Source organism: Mercenaria mercenaria, chromosome 13 (genome assembly GCF_021730395.1).
Source record: "Mercenaria mercenaria strain notata chromosome 13, MADL_Memer_1, whole genome shotgun sequence".
Taxonomy (NCBI): domain Eukaryota; kingdom Metazoa; phylum Mollusca; class Bivalvia; order Venerida; family Veneridae; genus Mercenaria; species Mercenaria mercenaria.
The window spans coordinates 55252983-55276674 of record NC_069373.1 but is presented as its reverse complement, the minus strand read 5'-3'; the positions used below and the strand labels follow the sequence as shown (position 1 = coordinate 55276674).

General features: G+C 36.2%; 1 protein-coding gene across 1 annotated transcript; it reads left to right on the top strand.

Annotated features, from left to right (window-relative positions):
- The first annotated feature begins 1747 nt into the window (after window positions 1-1747).
- LOC123529483 (mesoderm-specific transcript homolog protein-like) lies at window positions 1748-20684 on the top strand. Its single transcript, XM_053520731.1, has 12 exons — window positions 1748-1987; window positions 2711-2887; window positions 3658-3737; window positions 4572-4649; window positions 12024-12154; window positions 12488-12543; window positions 14643-14683; window positions 15119-15186; window positions 15839-15940; window positions 16486-16562; window positions 16879-16942; window positions 20276-20684. The coding sequence occupies exons 2-12, from the start codon at window positions 2734-2736 to the stop codon at window positions 20397-20399; spliced, it is 975 nt and encodes a 324-aa protein (XP_053376706.1). The 5' UTR covers window positions 1748-1987; window positions 2711-2733; the 3' UTR covers window positions 20400-20684.
- Window positions 20685-23692: the final 3008 nt, after the last annotated feature.

Here is a 23692-nt window from a genome sequence, read left to right as displayed (position 1 = left end):
CATTGATCAAATGGGGCGATTTTCTTGTGGGTATGAGGGAAATTTTGGGCTCGAACCCCGCTATAAACCGGACTGTTAATGATTATTGTCTAGTCATTTTACCACCTTAATACGGTGGTTAGGAAAATTGACGTACCCTTAATAATGTATTTTTTGAAGAGTATTCAATTCCTACTATGAGATTACTTTAACTAATTTTTCAGGAGGGCGTAGGTTAAACCCCTACTAGGACCAAACTTTGTTCATTATTTTTCTTTTTTCGAGTAAGATAAACTGTTGTTTTTTTAAGACATATTATCATTGATCTCTCGTACAAAAGCGGAAATGTTTTTATTTGATTAGCCATTTCTTAGTCATTTCTTGCTGTTTCAAATGAATTTGACCTGAAGGGTGAATGTTTAGACATCTTTGAAAATTACTTAATTACATTTGTAAAAGTTCTTGATTTTGCATTTATTTTTACAAAGTTTGGAATAAATGTAGGTAGGTTGGTTTTACTTCTGCCCTATGGTTCTTTATGAATGCATAGAGCAAGGCCATAATTTTCAAAAGTTGGAGCTTAATTTTTTTCCGATTAAATCCTTTTATTCGAGGCTCCCCAGAAAAATTCTTATCGCCAATTTTATTTTGTGTTTTATAATTGTTACGCTATATTTTGAGGTTTCATTTAGAAAAATATTTGGTAAAATGAATTATCTGTGATCGTTTTGCACAACGGCTATCACTTTGAAATTTGTCTCTGTTTCAGCTGGAGGAAAAAAAGACATAACTTATACAAAATTTACAAATAAAGAACAAACAAACAAACAAACAAACAATGACACGGTAAAAATCATTTAAAGATGAATCACAGTGCAAAATATGTTAACTTAAGGACTGTATCAAGTTAGTGCAATTGTTACACATTACCAATACAGGTCCACTATCTTAATATAACCTGAAAAAAGTTGAAAACGTGTGTTTAAACAAAACTCGCTACATCTACATCCCCACCCTTAAAGCAAATTGGTGACAAAGCGCTTTTTACATTATATCTTTCAGTATTCGTCAGAATATTTAAAACGAATTTAGTATAAAAATAACCTAAAAACAGGTATAATGTGGTCATGTTTCTTATCACGTTACTGTGGCAATCACGCAGCGATTACGTCCCTTAGTACCTATAACAAATGATCTGAAAGAATAGATTCTTAAAACTTAAGCCCTAAATATAAGACCTGACATAACTCATATCACTATTAGTTCATTTTAATTGATCAATCAATATTTCATATTTCTCCATATCCACGTTATGTCAGGTCGTCGAAAAATGCGCAGTATAATTCATATCCACGATTGTTTCTCGGAACCAGCGTTTGTTTACATAGCTCCTTATAGACCGAGGTCATAATCTATAACGAAGCGGTCACCGTTGAGTTAGTTCCATTCATACGGACATTTCATTCATGGAGGCGAATTAATTTACCATCATTATGTAATATTTTCTAATGTTATCTTTCAAGTATTTACCGTTAGAAAAATAAAATATTATTATAACATGTTTGCGCAAGTAGATCTATTGAAACAGGTAAGTTTAACAATCTTTATACAACTCTATGGCAAAACTGATTAACGTGGCGGACTTTTTGAATTGCGCATGAAATTATATTTTGTGTTGTCAGTCTCAGCACCTGTTGAACTTTACAGAAACTCGATATATGGTTATAATAGTCTGGCGAAGATCGCCAGCCTAAAAACAGATATAAACGAAATAAATCCGGATATCATTTGGTTAACCAATGGACCATGTTTATATCATATATGGAATATATTTATTATGATCATATAATGGGCAGATAATCCGGTTTGAACACTCAGTAATGGTTATCAGTGAAAGGTAAACAAACTATACCTGGTTTAAAATGTGTGTACGGTCTAAAAAGTAAGGAGTACCAGTACCCAGTTTATAACAGGAACGTACCGCGGCTGCATCTGATCTTTACCAGTGGTAAGTTTTTAATATTTTCTATATAATATTTTATAGTATTAGTTTATATTTAAAACTCTACCGCGATTCTTTCGTTTAATGATATACTGAGACATGATTCTTTTTGTATTTCTGTTTTCCAGCAGGTATGCAAATTTTGATTCCATACCTCATGTTTTACCTCATGTTTTTATTTCGATGTAAATGAGATGTGGAACCAAAATTTGTAGTCCTGTTTGGCGCCATATAGCCTATACTGTGTTGGTGCGCCGTAAAACCCAAATAAATAAATTGTATTTTTGTTAAATTGAATTTACACCGAATTAATTATTTTTCATCTTGACTCCATTAGCAAAGGTTCTCAAAAATTTTGTTATCTGATCTCAGACTTGTTTCTAAAAAATAATTCAGAGTCCGTATGTTGAAATCTTGATATCAGCAGAGTTTTTTTTAAGTTTAGGCAATTATTTGAAATTAGAATTTTTACAATGAGGTGCAGGCACGTGTTTTTTAAGTCTAAAATCGGACGGACAATCGTACAGTGGAACAGATTCAGATTGTAGGAAATATTTTCCCATACTATTGGAGTGATGTTTATTTTAAACTGGTGCCATTGAACGTTTCAACAATGTTTATTGTTAAGGGTAACCCCCACCCCCTCCCCATCCTATTCTCAAAAGTTCTAACATAAGATAGACCTTTTTACATGACGATGCTCATAAAATATTATATTATATTTTTTAGATATAACCCTATATAAAGTCACCATGGTATACATGTGGATTGTGTGGATTATAATTCTGACGGTAGTAACTGTATATTATCTGAACATTCCGCCACCGGAGCTGTCGCCACGTCTCAAGGCCTGGTACAAGAAAGGCAGCTTCTTCAAATACAAGGGCTTTGATATTTTCTACATCGGTAATTTGCTTTTTGGAACTTCTATATATTACGCATATGAAGTCAGTTTAGGATCAACGCCGCATACATGACGTTAAACAGCCGAAACAACCATGCTTTAATTATGAAAAATCGAAACCACGATCGTGAATTATCGAAACTACGGTCATGAAAACTGCAATGATGAATGTTAACATCAGAACTTTATTTTCTATCGGCAACATGCTTTCGTTGTCTCGTTCTTTTTTACTTTTAAGCCTCGTTTCGACCTTTCGCCGGTAGTTTCGAGTTTTCTCTATTCTCGTAGTTTCGAGTTTTCACCACCGGGCTGTCGTTGTTTCGGCGTTTCAAATGTGCTTTCATCGAGTTTTTATGCGTTGATGGCCCTAACAGGGCTCAACATGATCCATGTGTATATATCCATGTGTATATATACTCGTACTTGCATCTTATACCATTTAAACGGTATATCCAGATTGACATAATCATATGTCACAAGTAAGGTATTTTAGGGTATAGAAATATCAAAGGTGATATTCTGGGCATTTTTCAGGCTCGTAAGGTCACTTGGGTAAGAATTTCATTAAATAACTCTAACCCAGGTGATACTCAGTGCCCAGGTTGGCATATGATCCAAAGTCAGCGGCCTTTAACCTATCCTCACCACCAGTCCCAAGCCCGAAACCAAAAGCACATTGTTTGCCTATCAAGATCTCTTGTTAAATACTTTCCCTTTGTTTTGGTTTTTATTCGTCAATAAAATTAATCAGTTATTTCTTTGAATATTACAGATGAAAAAGGTGCTTTAACAGATGGTAGTACGTTATTATTGATTCACGGCTTCCCAACGTCTAGTCATGACTGGAGCAAGGTATAGTAACTGGTGGTCTTCCCTTAAATGTCATAACTGTTTTATACCATAATGCATCTATAGACCCAAAATCATTCGGTAGGGAAATGCTGCGGTACTCCTATGAGCGAATATGAATTGCGTTCTGATTCGACAGTAGTTCGTCAATGTATGTCCATTGGCGAACGTGGAGATCACTGCAGAGCTCAGGTATATGCGAGAGTGTTGCCGGAGGGTTGAGTTTGAACACGGCCGCTAAATACTTTTGCAAGGACACAATTATTAGAGCAATCAGCGGGTGCAGTAGGTTTGAGCTGTTGAAACGTGTTACAACACTGACCACAGAAAAAAGCAGTGGATTCATTTTCTGCTCTGTAATATTTAGATTTAAAGCAGTCACGGAACTAAGATATAAAACTATTCGATGAATATATATAACCAGAAAATAGGATAAAAATCTTTTTACCGTTTATCTTCAAGCTACTATCATGTTTCTTTGACACATAAAATAAAGGCATTATCGCCAACTCCATGTTTATTTGTCGGATAAATTAAAGGATAAGTTATTGAGCCGGTAACACCAGTTTTAAACAAAAGAGGCATTTTTCAAATGTAAAAAAAAGACCAGAAAAATAAAAAAAAACAATATCATTATTTATAAAAATCCCTTTCAGTCAATGATTTTCATGCAGCTGTATATCTATTGTCGTAATACAGTGAGAAAAAACAACATACCAACAGATACCGCTCAGTAGGCTATCGTAGATATTAAATCATACAACTTCAAACAATTAATTTTAATATTTTACATGGGTTTTTTTATGCAGCTTTAAGCGCTTTAAACAATATTTTCAGATGTTACCCGATTTAAAGAAAGAGTACAACAGGATAATACTTACCGATATGCTAGGCCTTGGATTTTCAGATAAACCGGTAAGTCTTGTCTCTTTCTCTGGTTGAAGGTGCGCGTTAAACTTGGCTTAGGCGGTAACGAGGCTCTGCTCTTACCCGGGAGCCAGATATTTCCATCCACACCTACAACCAGCGTTAGATTCCTTTTCAGGCACACCATATTCTGGAATAAAAGAGGATATAGACTAAAACGAATGCTTTTCTTCAAACACTATTTTATTATAATAGCTAGTGAATTGCGCATTAATTTCATAATTTCGTAAATTACAACAAAATAGTCTCATTACACCTCGGAAGTAAGACGAGTCGGCCTGCTAAAATATAAAAATGTTGTGCACGGTATGCAAGAAACATTTAACTTGCACTGTCTATAGCTGGATTAAGGGTAAATGTGAGCTTGGATAGCCACCGAAACTCAGTATTCACTCTTGGTGTGAAGTGTGTTTCTGGTTCTCGCTCATTGCCTTTTAGCATTGCATTTTCTTGTATATGTAAGATATGAATTGGTACCTACTTTTATCGAATGATTTCCGGTCAGTAGTCAAAAATACTGCCCGAGGTCCTAAGCAAAGAAAGCCAATAGTTTTTACTATTGAATAGCAAGCCATAGTGTTTTATTGCATGACATCAAAAACTAATTTTCGTAAGTGTGTGAAGTTGGCGAGAAGTTCGACATTCGACATTGAACATTCTGTCTCAGAACGACATTGGACATTTGAAGCGTGAAGTTGGCAATAAGTTAAACTTTCGACATTGAACATTCGACCTCAGAACGACATTGGACATTCGATACCAGAACGACATTGGACATTCAATTTTAGAACGACATTAGACATTCGAATCCAGAACGACATTGGACATTCAATTTCAGGACGACATTGGACATTCAATTTTAGAACGACATTAGACATTCGAATCCAGAACGACATTGGACATCCGATACCAGAACGACTTTGTACATTCGATTTCAGAACGGCATTGGACATTCGATTTCAGAACGACATTGGACATTTGATACCAGATCGACATTGAACATTCGAGTTCAGAACGACATTGGACATTCGAAACCAGAACGACATTGGATATTCGATACCAGAACGACATTAGACATTTGATATCAGATCAACATTGGACATTCGATTTCAGAACGACATTCGACATTCGATACCAGAACGACATTCGACATTCGATACCAGAACGACATTCGACATTCGAGTTCAGAACGATATTGGACATTCGAATCCAGAACGACATTGGACATTCGATACCAGAACGACCTTGGACATTCGATTTCAGAACGACATTGGACATTCGAATCCAGAACGACATTGGACATTCGATACCAGAACGACTTTGTACATTCGATTTCAGAACGACATTGGACATTTGATACAAGATCGACATTGAACATTCGATTCCAGAACGACATTCGACATTCGATACCAGAACGACATTGGATATTCGATACCAGAACGACATTGGACATTCGAGTTCAGAACGATATTGGACATTCGAATGCAGAACGACATTGGACATTCGATACCAGAACGACTTTGGACATTCGATTTCAGAACGACATTGGACATTCGAATCCAGAACGACATTGGACATTCGATACCAGAACGACTTTGTACGTTCGATTTCAGAACAACTTTGGACATTCGATTTCAGAACGACATTGGACATTCCATTTCAGAACGACATTGGACATTTGATATCAGATCAACATTGGACATTCGATTTCAGAACGACATTGGACATTCGATTTCAGAACGACATTCGACATTCGATACCAGAACGACATTGGACATTCGAGTTCAGAACGATATTGGACATTCGAATCCAGAACGACATTGGACATTCGATACCAGAACGACTTTGGACATTCGATTTCAGAACGACATTGGGCATTCGATTTCAAACGACATTAGACATTTGATACCAGATTGACATTGGACATTCGATTTCAGAACGACATTGGACATTCGAATCCAGAACGACATTGGACATTCGATACCAGGACGACATTGGACATTCGATTTCAGAATGACATTGGACATTCGATTTCAGAACGACATTGGACATTTGATGCAAGATCGACATTAAACATTCGACTACAGAACGACATTCGACATTCGATACCAGAACGACATTCGACAGTCGATTTCAGAACGACATTGGACATTTGATACCAGATCGACACTGGACATTCGATTTCAGAACGACATTCGACATTCGATACCAGAACGACATTCGACATTCGATACCAGATTGACATTGGACATTCGATTTCAGAACGACATTGGACATTCGATTTCAGAACGACATTGGACATTCGATTTCAGAACGACATTGGACATTTGATACCAGATCAACATTGGACATTCGATTTCAGAATGACATTCGACATTCGATACCAGAACGACATTTGACATTAAATACCAGATTGACATTGGACATTCGATTTCAGAACGACATTCGACATTCGATACCAGAACGACATTCGACATTCGATTTCAGAACGACATTCGACATTCGATTTCAGAACGACATTGGACATTTGATACCAGATCAACATTGGACATTCGATTTCAGAACGACATTCGACATTCGATACCAGAACGACATTCGACATTCGATACCAGATTGACATTGGACATTCGATTTCAGAACGACATTTGACATTCGATTTCAGAACGACATTCAACATTCGATTTCAGAACGACATTGGACATTTAATACCAGATCGACATTGGACATTCGATACCAGAACGACATTCGACATTCGATACCAGAACGACATTGGACATTAGATTTCAGAACGACATTTGATCATTCGAATCTTAACCATGCATTTCATAATTCAGAAAAAGCATCAGTATACAGTTGCACGATTCTCTGAAACTGGTATTGTTTGACAATTCTCTTCAGACCATGGTCAAATGATTAGAACAGGAACACTTGTTTTAGTCATTATAGCTTTGCATGTCATGAGGCGTTATTGTGACCTCATTGGATTTCAGTCTTCATATTACCGTTGAAACGATATATGATAATGTTTGGAGAATGAACGGTAAGTTGTATCTACACTATAACGATAACTGGACTTGAATGCGATAATTATTTGGTTTCTGAGGCCCTGTTGTACTTCAGACTCGATTTTAAATATTAAGATATAAAACATGTAACTATGACGAGTTATTTGTCTGCCAGTTATACTTTGAAATATCTGTTAGTTCCATAAATGCGCATACCAGTTACTAAATGTATCAGTGAAAGAAACAACTATTGTTTAAATGTTTCATGGTCTAACGTATCTCCTTTATAAAGACTGTATCCCTGAATTGTCTACCAGCGTAGTTTTTGAATATGATCATGATATTTGTACTAGTATTAGTCTTGCATTTTACTTACGATCTCTTGTTTAATGTAACAGAACTGTTTATCGGGATTGAAATTTGATTCATACCTATATTGTTACCTCATGTTTTTTCGATTGGATGCCAAATTTCGTGAACGTTGCGATTGCCTAAAGTGTGGCGCCGTAAAAAACCCAAATAAATAATTGTATTTTTTGTTAAATTGAATTTACACCGAATTAATATTTCTCTTGACTCATTAGCAAATGTTCTCAAAAATTTGTTCTGATCTCAGACTTGTTTTAAAATAATTCAATCCGTATGTTAAATCTTTATAGAGAGTTTGATTTTTAAGGTTATGCAACTTAGATTTGAAATAGAATTTAACAATCGGTCAGCACGTGTTCTTTTCAGTTTAAATGGTCGACGACACTCGTCAGGGAACGAGACTTCAGAACTGTCAAGGAAAAATATTCCCATACTCTTTATCGAGTTGATGTTAACTTTAAACTGGGCCAGACGTTTCAGAATCGTATGTTCAAGGGTAACACCACACTCCCACATCCATTTTCTTATTCTAACATAAGAATAGACCTTTTTACGACATGCTCATAAACAATTCAGCAATTTTTTAGATAAACCCGATAAAACACATGTATACATGTAGTCGTGGATTTATTTCAAACTTATATAGTCTAGACATTCCAGCACACCGAGCTGTCAGGCACGTCCAAGGGACAAGAAAGGATCGTCAAATACAAGGTTTGATTTTTCACATCATTTGCAATTTTCGACACTTTAATATAGCATATAAAGTCATTTCAGGAAACGCGATACATGACGTTAAAAGCCGAAACAACCATACTTTTAAAATCGAACACGATCGTGAATTAACCAGAAGAACGGTCATAAACTGCAACTATAAGTTAACATCGACTTATTTCTATCGTGCAACACTTTCGTTGTCTCGTTTTTAACTTAAGCCCGTTCACCTTTCGCCGTAGTTTCGAGTTTTCTTCTATTCTGATGTCTGAGACATTTCAAGGGCATGTCCTTGTTTCGGCGTTTCAAACGTGCTTTCATGATTTTTATTGCGATTGAATGGCCTAAAGTCAACTTTCCCTGTGTATGATAGTCCAATGTGTATAATCATGTACAATGCGTCTTATCATTTTAACGGTAATCCAATGACAATTCTCGGGTCACAAGTAAGGAATTTTAGGAAAGAAATATCAATGTAAATCTGGCATTTTCGATGCTCGTTCCTTGGTAAGAATGCCCAATTAATACTCTATGCCGAATGTACCAGTGCCGGTTTGATATGTCGAAGTCAGCGTTTGAACATCACACAGTCCAATGCGAACCAAATCAAATGTCCAAGTCTCGTTTAAATAATTTCCTGTTTTGTTTTTATTCATCATAATGTAATGTCTATTTTTTGAAATACAGGAAAGTGCTTGTAACAGATGTATACGTTATAATGATCACGTTCCAGTCTAGTCATGACTGGACAGTTAGAACTGTCGTTCTTACCTTAAATGTCCAATGTGTTGTACCCAAATGCACAATTAGACCGATAATCATTCGTAGGAAGTCTGCTGTATCCTATGTAGCGAATGTCGTTCTGATTCGAAGTATTCGTCAATGTATGTCCATGTGCGAATGGAGTCACTGATTCGACTCAGATGCAGAGTGTTGAATTGTGTCGAAGTTGGTTTGAACGAGCCCGCATCTTTGCAAGGCCAATTCTTTTAGACAATCAAAGCGATGCGTACGGTTAACGACGTCGAAACTGTCCTACTGATCCAAAGAACAAAGGCATAGAATCATTTTCTGTCTGCCAATTAGATTTAAAGTCGCACCGAAGCTAAGATATGTCTATTCGTTGAAATATCAAATAGAAAATTCCATGTTATCTTAACTACTATTCAATGTTTCTTGACAATAATGAAGGCAATTCGAACTCCAATGTATTTGTGATAAATTAATGGTAGTTGCTGGTACGAACCATTTTAACTAAGAGGGACCATTTTCTGTAAAACGAATGACTAGAAAATCAAAATATCATGTATATATAAGAACCTATTAGTCAATGCTTCTGAATGAATATCTATGTCGTATACAGGAAGATACAACGTACCAACTGTACGTCTGAATTTTATGCAATGCGTTTAAGCGTGCTTTAAATCATATTTCAGATGTCTTCCGATTAAAGAAAGGTCCAGATATCTTCCGAATGTAGCCATTGATTTCTAGATAAACCGGAAGTCATGTGATTGGTTGAAGGTGCGCGTTAAATGCTTTGCAACGAGGTCATGTCTACTCCGGAGCAATATTTCCATCTACACTACAACCATGTGATTCTTTTGGACAATATTCCTGATAATGGATTAACTGAAACGAATGCTTTCTCATACACATTTTAATTTACTAGCTATGAATTGTCGCATTTTTCATAATTTCAAAATTCCAAATGTCTCATTCCTGAGTGACGATCGGCTGCTAAATGAATGTTGTGAGTATCAAGAATTACAATGCGTCATACTGGTATGAAGGTCAAATGTCAGTTGATAACGAATACTTAGTATCTCGTCTGGTTCGAAGTGATGTTCGTTTTCTATCATTGCCATTTGCATTGGATTTCATGTGAATGTGTAGATATGAATTATGTACTATTTGTATCAAATGTCCGGTAGTGTTCGAAATAACTGCCCATGTCCTAGTCGAAAGCCAATGTGTTTTATCAATTAATACGAAGATGTTAACTTCTACACCAAAACTAATTTTCATAATTTTATAATGCTGAGTATAAACCAGTCGTATAGCAAAAACTATGGACTTGCTATTTATATAAGTAGTCATGTAATAATTCTGACTATTGACCGGCACGCCATTCGATAAGTGTACACTAGTTAATACCTTTAAATAATGGCGGCTGTTGCTCTAGAAGGCTGTTACGGTGAGACAAGTGCATAATATTACTGAAAGCTACCTTAGTGGGTTAATCTCCCCTCTATTAGAAACGATTTAAATGCAACGATTTAAAATACCAAATATTATACAAGGTTTACACCAATCATCTACCAAAGAAATGTGTATTAGTTCATTACACAAAACGATATATATGAGCCTATATTGTTCTGAAACGGACAAAGATAACTCTTGTGTATTAAAACCAAAAAAGATATACAAGTCTAACGGAGAAAAAATGCACCTTGTCTTCTAAAGCTTAGAGGGAGAGCGCAAATATACGGATGTCGGGGTCGTGAGTTCGATCAGCAGGTGAAGCCCATACTCTCCGTGACGATTTGATAAAATTCATTGTGTCTGAAAGTTGACAGTTATTTGCGGAGAACATGTTTGTACTTTTACATAATCCAGGAACACTGGTTAGATTAACTGCCCGCCATTAAATTGAAAAACGGCGTTAAACCCAAAACAAAACAAAAATGTTTAATTTTTAATTAACTATTTAATGATAAACTCTAGAAGGTCGGAGCGCCATGTTTAATGCTAATTGATATCGAATAGTCATTCTTAATTGCGAAATTAGGAAAAATACAAAAGCTTTTCCTTAATGTTTACAGAATATAGTATTTGAGGAATTACATCCTTAGAATACAGTCACTGGCCTTCGTAACAATACATATGTTTTCTAAACATTTTACAGTGAACAGTTTCGGTCCCTAGTTCGTTTGACCGTCAGAACATGTTATTGCTTCAAATCAGATTTTCAAACAGCAGGTAGCACTGGCACTACGGCGCACATAAATAGTACTGATATTATATTTTACATCCCCTAAGAGAAACGTTTTCTTTTTCATTTGAAACCATAAAGCATTGAATCTTATCATTGTCTTTTTTTTTTTTTTTTAAACTTGATATTTAACGAAATCGAGAGCCCGTCCAGTGAACGAAAAATTCGGCTATCTATACGTATCATATTTTGACAGGCTGAACTTGTTAAGAGTAACATAAAACAAATAGCCCAGGAATACGGAACTAATGTTTTCAAAGTTGTTTTTTTTTCTTTCAGAAGCAACATGACTATCATATGTATGAGCAGGCAGACATACTGGAAGCCATTTTGGAATTCCTGGCTGTTAAAGATACTCACGTACTTGCGCACGATATTGGGGATACCGTTGCTCTCGAATTACTTCACAGGTACTTGCTTTAAATAAGTATGAAATGTGCACTTCCTTTATCGATGAAGACGTTAATACCAAACGTAACAACTTCTCTCGAAATGAATGTGTTTTTAATCAACTTTTGCAATCGTATCTTTCACATGTTTATGCGCTTTCAAGTTTGGTAAAGTGTTTTAAAAACTGTGATATAATTTATTTGATAATGTACAATAGAATCTTTTTAAGTTAGCGGCGATCAAAAGAATTAGTAGGAATAAACGTAATATTTCTGGTTCGGTTCTGTTTCTTAGATTTGCTTCGTCTTTCAATAGTGTTAAATGAAAGTGCAACTGTTTACTGGTTTCTACAGACATAACACTGGTAGTGGAAAGATCAAGTTGAATTCACTGTGCCTTACAAATGCGGGTATGTTTATCTCTGTCACAATCTGATCACCTCAAACTTTTATACGGTGTTCCGTTTGGACAATCGTGACTTTTTATTTAATACTAAACCGCGATGCACGATGGTACAATGACGAAAACGCGATGGCGCGATGATGAAACAACGATGGTACGATGGTGAAAACGCGATGGCACGATGATGAAATCGCGATGGTGCAATGGTACGATGGTGAAATGTCGATGTAATATCGCGTTTTCATCATCGTACCATCACGTTTTCACCATCGCACCATCGTGTCATCGCGTTTTCATCATCGTACCATCGTGCCATCGCGTTATCACCATCGTACCATCGCATTTTCACCATCGTGCCATCGCGTTATCATCATCGTACCATCGTGATTTCACCATCGAATCATCGCGTTTTCACCATCGTATCACCGCGTTTTCACCATCGTGCCATCGCGTTATCAACATCGTACCATCGTGGTTTCACCATCGTATCGTCGCGTTTTCACCATCGTACCATCGCCTTCCGGTTAGAAATGCGTAGTCCCATACACTTGTATTTTTGTCAACAATAAATGAATGTATCTCAATGTATTTTCCGAAAAGAAATTTACCATTTAGATTCTGCTGTTTTGCAAAATGTTTAACAAAATGTTCAGTGCTCAGTTCATTAAAACTGTAAGAAATTCAAGGCCATGTCTATGGTGGCTGATTTCTGCCATTTCGCGTTTTCACCCCGCGACCCCGCCGAGCGAAAACACGAGAATTTACAAGCTAAAATAGCGGGGGCGCGGGGCGAAAACTCGCTATTTAGCGGGGGCGCAGAGCGAAAACACGATAATTAGCGGGGTCGTGGGGCGAGAGTTAGTAACTGGTATGTCGGGGGCGCATGGCGAAAACACGATAATTAGCGCTGCTTAAACGTCGAGTTTTCGTACCGCGCCCCCGACATTCCAGTTACTAAATCTCGCCCCTCGACCCCGCTAATTATCGTGTCTTCGCTTTGCGCTCCTGCTAAATAGCGAGTTTTAGCCCCGCGACCCCGCCGAGCGAAAACACGAAAATTGATAAGATAAAATGGCGGGGGCGCCAGGCGAAAACTCACTATTTAGCGGGGGCGCGAAGCGAAAACACGATCATTAGCGGGGCGCGGGCCGAGATTTAGTGACTGGATTGTCGGGGCGCAGTGCGAAAACTCGACGTTTTAAGCAGCGCTAGTTATCGTGTTTTCGTCTCGCGCCCCCGACATACCAGTTACTAAATCTCGCCCCTCGACCCCGCTAAACAGCGAGTTTTCGCTCCGCTCCCACGCTAAATAGCGAGTTTTTGCCCCGCGCCCCCGCCATTTTAACTTGTTGATTCTCGTGTTTTCGCTCGGCGGGGTCGCGGGGCGAAAACGCGAAATGGCAGAAATCAGCCACCATACACGTCCTTTGTATTTTATGTGTGCATGAAAGTAAATAAAAAGCTAGGTGTAATAGTCACATGGTATTATTCAAACTCAGCTTATTCTTGTTAGGATGTAGAAGGTACATAGTGCAATGTAAAATTGAGATTGTATCAAGCCTGTATTTTACTGACACATATACTGTACCACTGCGCATGACCACCGGAAGGCGATGGTACGATGGTGAAAATGCGATGGTACGATGGTGATAACGCGGTGGTACGATGGTGATAACGATGATGAAAACTCGATGGTACGATGGAATTACGATGGATGAAAACGGCGATGGTACGATGTGAAAACGCGATTAATGTACATCGGACATTTCACCAGTAGTACCATCGCGTTTCATTCATTGTGCCATCGCCGTTTTACACCATCGTACCATCGTTGTTTCATCATCGTGCCATCGGCCATCGCGTTTTTGTCATCGTGCATCACGGTTTAGTATTAAATAAAAAGTCACGATTGTCCAAACGGAACACCGTGCTTTTACGATACGTGTGATTAAAAAAATCTGTCCTTGTCTTTTTCTTCTAAAGTATCGTCTTCATTTATACATATGTTTATTCCAAAATATCCTCCCAAATATAACCAACTTTATCACAATATTATCTAAATGGTATATCATCATTTTCAATATCCTTTCAATCTCTAAATTCCAGGAATATTTCCAGAAACTAACTTCCCGCTTTTAGGACAAAGGGTAAGTAACATTTTGTGCGACATTAAATAATGAAGAAATATTGTCTATGACAAATATATATATATCTAGACTTTTTTTCAACACACGACTGCTTTTGTAAGACATATACAGTATATTAGTATTTTATATAACACAATTTAAACAGAACAATTATTGAAGTAATGCATACCGATGGGTGCCTTCGTGGCCGACAGATTAAGACCACGGACTTCGATCGATTCAGTTTCCCTCACCTCTGTGGATTCGAGCCGATCTTGTTGTCAAGTTGAAAGTCATTGGATCTAATGAAATGATTCCCGGAGGGGTATCTGAAGTTTCATGTACCATTGAAACGCTTAAAATTTCTGACTTCATTGCCAACACGACAAAAATGAAATATATCATGAAAACGTATGCCATCAATTTCTTAACAGCACCTTTTCTACTATATTTCAGTTGCAACTGGTACCCGTTTTAGGAGAGATGATTATACAGCTTTCCTTCTATGGTCTTTTTAAACGAGGGTATATTTGATTTTCTTTCCAGTGGTGATTTCCTATAGGTGTTTTCCTTTCCTTTCTATGGCGATTTTCTTTCCTGAGTTATATATAGGTGTTTTCCGTTCCTGTATATCCCGATATTCTTTCCTGAGTTATAGGTAGGTGTTTTCCTTTCCTGTATATCGCGATATTCTTTCCTAACTTATATTTAGTTGTTTTTCTTTCCTGTATATCGCGATTTTCTTTCTCAAGTTATATAGGTGTTTTCCTTTCCTATATATCGTGATATTCTTTCCTAAGTTATAGATAGGAGTTTTCCTTTCTTATATATAGCGATTTTCATTCCTAAAATATAGTGATGATTTCCTTTCCTGTATATGGCAATTTTCTTTCCTAAATAGGCCGATGGGTTAGGGTCACTGTCTAATCACTGTCAAATCATTTTTCAGTCAAAGTAATCACGTAACCTGTTTTTTTTTTTTTGATAGACTGAATGCTGACAAAAAAAAAACAGTGAGATTAACTGACAAATTGCTAAGTTGATACAACTTTTACGTGTTCCGAAGTGAACTGTTAATGTTGTTTATAAGTATAATGTCAAGGCACCACAGAAGTGCTACTACTTTCAATGTGTTGTTTTAAAGTTTTATATAGCTTTATTATTGTGATACTTCAGTCTAAGCAGCACATTCGGAGCAGCATACAAACACAGAGAAGAAGACATGATAGATTTCTACGCTGCATCAAGATATAAAGGCGGTGTTGCTGTAAAGCCAAAGTACGTAAAGGCTTACTATATGATGTTAATTAAATGCGATTGGCTTAATTTTCATGGATCGCCGCAACCGCGAGATACACGAAAATTAGCCAAACCACTTAAATATTACTTATACATGTATTAGGTATTACAGTACTTAAAAATGCAGATTTGAAAAAAAAGTAAATGTGATTTCTATGCCAGATCAAGGTATTGAAATGAGAGCATTGACGGGGTGAACACTAAGAGAAGAGTTTTCTTTGATGCGTTATGTATAAAAATGTTTTAAGACAGTTACCTGATGCATTCAAATATATGTAACTGTTTGTGATGCTGTCACACAACACATGCAGTAATCAAATATGACGAGGATACTTATAAGATGCTTGTGCGTTATACGCATCTACCTCTAGAATCCTTTCCTTTAATACCAGGCGTCAGTCAGTAACAATTCTTTTACGAGCTGGTCGTTCACTGACCGATCATATCAGTACGGATCCCAGTAAAGCTCGAACCATTGTTATGTGAATACTAACCTGATTTTTACTGCTTTTTTTTATTTTCAGAATCATGCGTTTTATTACACAAAGAGGTGAGAACAAAGAAAGGTGGGTTGGAGCATTACAGAAAACAAAAATACCTGGTATGAAAAGTGTTCTTTGCGCTAATCTTAGAAACAGAACAGTATTAGATGTATCACTCTATTATGTTACAGTTTTTCTATTTGCCATTGACCTTGGCCTTGACACGGGGAATACATTCGAATACTAGTAAATTTTCCCTAATTTTTGTGATTGGTGCTTATGGGTTTGCGATTGGTCCCCTTCTCTAAGATTTGTCTAAAGTTATGTGTTTTATTGATCTTTTTTTCCTTCATTTTACAGGCACATGCTACGTGTTGTTTTACACCTTTTACATCAGTTTTATGACTTGTAATAAAAATGCATTTTTGTTTCCAGTGCACATGATATATGGACCAGCTGATCCGATAAATCCTTATCCTGCCTTTGTTGACCATTACAGGTAAGTTTAATCTGCATGTGGTCTCGTACACTTTATTTCCACTTTTCTCGTATTTGGTTAAACCAAACTATTTTGACTGGGAGACGGGCAACCGAGTTTCGAGAACATTTCTATACGCCAGCATCAGATTGGTTTTGAGTTTGAGTTCATTCTTGAAACTGACCAATGGAAAGACTGCATTCTGCGACTGGTCACCAGTCACAATTTTATAACATCGGAACAAATTTCTTTAAGTTGATTCTGAACACCTCTGTCTTTAAGTTGATTCTGAACACGACTTCCTGTAATCTGATTCTAAACACCACTGATTTTCAGTTGATTCTGAACACGACTTTCTTTAAGTTGATTCGGAACACGACTTCCTGTAAGTTGATTCTGAACACCACTAATTTTAAGTTGATTCTAAACACGACTTCCTGTTAGTTGATCATCTGAACACCACTAATTTTAAGTTGATTCTGAACACCACTTCCGTTAAGTTGATTCTGAACACCACTTCCGTTAAGTTGATTCTGAATACCACTTCCATTAAGCTGATATTGAACACGACTTCCATTACGTTGATTCTGAACACCAGTTCCTTTAAGTTGATTCTGAACACGTGTTCCTTTATGTTGATTCTGAATACCACTTTCTTTAAGTCGATTCTGAACACCATTTTCTTTATGTTGATTCTGAATACAATGTTGAAATTGACCAATGATATTGCTGCGTTTGGAGACAGGATGCTTTATGATTGTGTTAACTCAACACTTGTTTCTTGTCAATATTTTTATTCTTTCAAAAAAAAAAAAAAAAAAAACAGAAAAAAAACTTGTTTACTTTAACTGGTTGGTTCCCCGGAACATTAGCTCAGTCTGTGTGCAAATCAAAACCATGACCATCGTACAGGAAATGATCTCACTAGGAAAACAAGTGCGCATACTTGCATGTTTTCTGAGAAAGAAAATGGTTATTTCTGTCTTTCGGATATTGCTGGTATCTAAGTCAGCACTGTTGCAACGCTGAAATCAGGATGACCAAACCACGTGACGTTTAGGTATCATACACACACAGGAAATAATAACTGTATTCAGGAAACATTTTTGCTGATATATTTTTTATTTTCTAGCCGGAATTTTATCAGATAAGGAGCCTCGAATGTAGTAAAACGAGTACTTTCCTCGGCACAAAGTGTCTGCTACACATCTCAATATGCTTGCTTCGAACACTTCACCCAAACTCAGTGTGCACGTTATCTACACTTTTTGTCCGTGGAAAAAAACAACAACATTTGGGCGAAGTATTTGAGAAAAGTATTGGGAAAGTCTGGCAGACGCTTTGTGTCGAGAAAAGCGCTTGTTTTCTTGTCTTCGACGTTGTTCATATTATTAAACTCGGCCAAGGAATAAGGAAATTATAAACTAAAATGATACCCAAAATGTGAAGCTAAATGATAAAAAAAGTGGTTCATAAATGGGTGAACGACTTGCTTAAACAAATAAAAAAGCCTCAGTTAATACTTGTCTTAATCTGGTCTGCATTTTACATTTTGTGATATCGCAGAATGCAAAATATTTTTAGTTTGCTTTTCAAATAAGAAAACGCAAAATGTAATGGTCAGTGTTAATGCCAGAAATGCCCTAGACTTTTTATGAGGGCATTGACTGGCCTTCAAGCAACACTAAACTTTTAATCTTTACATTAATATGTCACGGTTTTTAACGTATTAAAGTATAATTATGCTAAAAATCTCATCATTTTATGCTACTTAATTTCACGAAAAGCACGTGCATTAAAATTACCGTTAAAAAATTACCTATCGATAGGTCTGAACTAATCAAATGAAAATTCAGGGTCAATGGGGGTGCGCAAGTTGAAAGATATCGACCTATAATAATGTTTTATGGAAAATCTCGTTGCTGATATGTGTTATGCACCAGTGATTGCTTGACAAAGATAAGATATAATTGAAGTCACTATGTATGACTAATCTCATCATACAGGATTTAAGTATGATTTTTCACCTCTCATGTTTTTTATTAACAGATCCTATTATATGTTGAGTTAAATTATAAGTAATTTTTTAAGAATGAACTGTTACACGAAATTATACAAAAACCGTCTTAATTAATAGAATTAATTAACAAAATATCAGTAAATGAATAAATTACATAAAACATATCAGTATTCAGATTTATTGTATGTGTATATTTGTGTTCATATTATTTCCATAAAATTATATTTCAACCTTCCGCTATAATCATGCATGTTTGTAATGTATATATATGACGATGAACGTTTATTCAAGTCTTTCTGTAAATAAACTTCTGTTCTGTTCTGTTCTGGTATTTCGGATATAAATAAATATGATTTGTTGAACCCGCGATTTTCATGTTTGCCTTAATTAAATCACATGTAATTAAATTTCATACAACCGAATTTAACGTCGTCTGTTTTCAAGCATATTTATCTGTGAAAAATGGATAGGTAAATGACATGCTTTTCAATGAATTACTAAAATATTAGAGTAAAATCTTTTTGAAATGTTGTGTTAACTTCACTCTGAAAAATCTATTGAAACACATGTAATAAAAATGATTGTTTGCATATACGGTCAAATATCTTTCCAATCTGACTAAATAACTTGATCTAAACGAAGATCTGAGGATGTCACATTATCTTTCTGTACATTTGTATTTCCGATATTGCTATTTTTATTTTCGCGTATAAAATATATAAAGCATAGCGTTAGTTGGAGATGTACTTTTAAAATAGTCAGATTGATATCTTTCACTCATATCGTATGACCAAGCCAGTCATGCAAAAATTGCATATTATTCTCACCTAGTGAAAGGTGAAATATATTTGAGCCGCGCCATGAGAAAACCAACATAGTGGGTTTGTGACCAGCATGGATCCAGACTAGCCTGCGCATCCGCGCAGTCTGGTCAGGATCCATGCTGTTCGCTATCAAAGCCTATTGGAATTAGAGAAACTGTTAGCGAACAGCATGGATCCTGACCAGACTGCATAGTGGGTTTGTGACCAGCATGGATCCAGACCAGCCCACGCATCCGCGCAGTCTGGTCAGGATCCATGCTGTTCGCTATCAAAGCCTATTGGAATTAGATGCGGATGCGCAGGCTGGTCTGGATCCATGCTGGTCGCAAACCCACTATGTTGGTTTTCTCATGGCGTGGCTCATTTCAATCTTAGACTGAAACATACACATATATCCTCTATTTATTCAAGTTTGTCCCATGCGTCAGCCCGATGTTTCAAATGTAATATGACATGATTTTAAAACTATTAACACTGACTGAGAAATTTCTATTTCTTTTTATATTTCAGAAAAGTAGTTCCAAATCCGAGTATAGATGTGCTGCCTTCCGGAATAGGTCACTACCCAACTTGGGAAGATCCGAACGGCGTTGTTGCATGCTACACTAAGTTTTTGATGAAACTGAAAATGTGATTTCTCCACCAGTATAGAGTGTAACGACAAAGAAGTTTTTCGATTTATTTTATTATTTAAAAACGATGTTGTATGTGTAGATGTTTTTATTCATTGCGTGTGCATATTTTAGCTAAAAGCAAGACTCGTCATGAGATTTTGATAATTGTTATATGAAAGTACACTGTAACTTGTAAAGAGAAATTCAAGAAGACCGACCACAATTGGTATGCTGAGTACTGTTTGTTTTCTCAGAAACTATTCAGATTGTATGGAAACACCGGTCATTTTAAGGGAATATTTGTTACGGGCGGGGATAGGGGGCGGGGATAGGGGGCGTGGGGATGCCGTTGGCTGATGTTAAACTGTAAGGGCATATTACTGGACAACTATCATAATATTCATAGAATATTAAAACAAATGTGTTTCATTGAATGTGCTTGTGTTATGGGAATAGTTTGAAACTAATTGGGTTAGGTATTTGATAGTTTACAACATTGTTCTGAGAAAATGAAACAAATCAGCAGTTCCATATTCACTCTTACAGCTTTTGTACTTATATAATAAAAATCTTGAAAATCCAGAAGCTTTCATCTTTTAATTTGACTTTTGACTTTTAAACGGTTGTTTTGCCTTTTAACGGCTATTTGAGCTAATGAATGTCGTTAGTGAAAAAAACCCCGACATTTTTAAATAATTTGATGCATTTCGGTGCATTCTAGAGTCCGGTCATGCTTGGTTGTATGTTTTTAAGCTTGTTAATAGTCGCCACTAGTAAGTAGTAACCCGTATGGGCGGCTGTCTCGGAAAACTTAGTAACTTTAGTTGGATGATAGTGCAAGATTCATAAGGCACTCCAGTTCCAGAAGCCTCTCTGGTTCTTTAGCGTGCCTGGAATATTTAAGGAACTCTTTTTTCCCAATGTTAGTAATGTAAATTGGAGGAGCGGGTGCTCGAACTCACGACCACTGGTTTAGCAATTTCTGACACTGAATGTCTGTATCACCTCATCCAGTCGTGCTGTTCTCGTGTCATTCTTGTATAGTGAAAGAAAATTGTCCGCTGTGTTAGAAAAATCGTGTCAACAGGCAAAACATCGAAAATACGTCAGGAGTGAGGGAGCTAAATCACAGTGATTCCAAAATGGTTCCCGCGCCGGTTCCTGTATTATTGCCAGGTCATTTGGACGACTTCGCAAATGTTAAGATGTTTTTAATCAAACTACAGGCCAATAACATTATATGAATTTACATTGAAGTTATCTCTAGTTGTGGTAGTTGGGGCTTAAAAGGACATGCATTCAAACTAACAAAAAATTTTCCGTTTTATATATATATATATATATATATAATGCTTCTTAAATGCACAGAATCATCACTTTATTTTTTTTATTGATATTACTTACTAATGAAAGCATTTTCTAAATTTCGAAAATTTTTGCATAATGTCTGTAGGCGTGCAACTTTAAGTAGCATCACGTTTTCGATTTTCTTTAATCTCGCACGGTACTTGGAATTCATTATTACCCTGTCAAATTGACAGCATCTGAAACCTTACTACTATTTACTCAAGCTGGTTCTTGTTATGTCAAGGAAATTAAACAGAACAATGAAACCTCCAAAAAGGAAATACAAAAAAATGTATAGTTAATTTTGCGCCCTTAAGAGCTGAATAGCCTTCTTTTTGCATTATTTTTGCTGTACCAACAATGTTTTTTTTTTCTCAAGAAAATGCATGTTACAGACATTTAAAAAGAGTCACGCTGTGTACTGCAGTCATTCGAAGTGTGTCAGTTTTATTCGACCTGGCGGGGCTTAATCTCTGACTTATGCAAATAATGGTAATCTCAAAAAACAAGCAAAATAGGTAGAGCAATATAATTGTTTAATTCAGTAATCTTCGGTAACCAAAGCCTAAAATTCAACGCTACATTGGTTACATGTACTACATACCCTGCACAATAATGTAGCGGACCGTCGAGAAACCCCGCCCCCGCCAGGTCAAATAAAATTCACTATATACAAAAATAAAGTGAAAAAACTATTTGCCAATATTTAGTATTTAGTATGTTTATGTCATTAACATGAATACAAATAGAATCTGGAAAAAAGATCCCTCGGAAGCGCCGAGAACAAGGCAAACAGTGAAAATTGCAGACTCAGTTTGATTGAGTCTCTTCATGAGTAGTAATGGGAAACGCAACACTGCCCACGCCCCTTAGCACCGGCTTAAAGCAGTATTCAATCTTCAAATCTAATCGAGTTGAAAATGATTTCAATGAAAAACACATCATGTCTAACGGGCATTAGGTCGCCATACTACTTTCGCAATATAAAAAGTACGTTGATAAAATGAATCTAAATAGATATGGCAGACATTCAACGTGTACAAGGTTGCTTTTCTGTGAAAAACATAATAACAAAATATCGTGCAAGACATCAACGGGAATTAGAATCTCGAATCGACTAAAATCTGAAATGGAAACATCAGATCAAAGCCACATTTTGGTAATAGATTGAAGTAATATTCAAAACGAATGACGAGTTAACGAGAAAAGTTCTATATCCTAGTTTTTTTTCGAGGGTCCAAATATTGTATCAAAATGACAAACAGAAAATGACCAAAGGCTTTCATTGTTAATACAAAGTAATTTAAATGGGATGAACCTTCCATTATTTTGTGAAAGAATTTTTAAATTGTAACCGGAGTCCGCAAAATCTTATCAATCTTATCATTTGTTTCCATAAATAGATCATTAGGCGGGTAAGTATTATCTAGGAGCTATTAATTTCAAATACGGCGACAAAAGGTATATCCAGAAGGGTCTCTTGGCTGTACTTAATAAGATATATAGTCTCAGCCGGAAACTCAAGCACGTGTTTTTGTCATAAAGCTCAAAGACGAGAAATTAATTTTCTGTCACTAGTGTATTGTTCAGACAAGACCACTACTGATTTTATAGGACCGTTGGCATTTTTGTCACGTGTCCCAGTCATGTGACCATATATATAGTCAAATGTATATGTTCACTAAGAATATGATTTTAGTACTTATCGTGCTTTTATCGTGTTTCCAGAAAATTAATTTGTTATTCTGAGACCAGAATGATAGTACAAGTAGAAAAGTTTCGGACTTGTTAAAGACGCATAATAGAATTGCTGTATTCTTTTGTATTTCCATGACTGTGGTTAAACACGATTTGCATGTCAAAAATAAGAAATACAAGTACATTTTTGTATCTGATTACAAAGTGACAGTAAAATGTTTTATGCGAAAACAATGTGTTTAATGTCTTAACATTTTATTGATTGAAT

What these genes read in the sequence shown, in the direction of transcription:
- LOC123529483 (XM_053520731.1), top strand. Translation starts at nt 2,734, where the DNA reads ATGGTATACATGTGGATTGTGTGGATTATAATTCTGACGGTAGTAACT. An exon ending in ACTGTGCCTTACAAATGCGG is followed by an intron (nt 12,544 to 14,642) that starts GTATGTTTATCT and finishes TCTAAATTCCAG; the next exon opens with GAATATTTCCAGAAACTAAC. An exon ending in ACAGAAAACAAAAATACCTG is followed by an intron (nt 16,563 to 16,878) that starts GTATGAAAAGTG and finishes TTTTGTTTCCAG; the next exon opens with TGCACATGATATATGGACCA.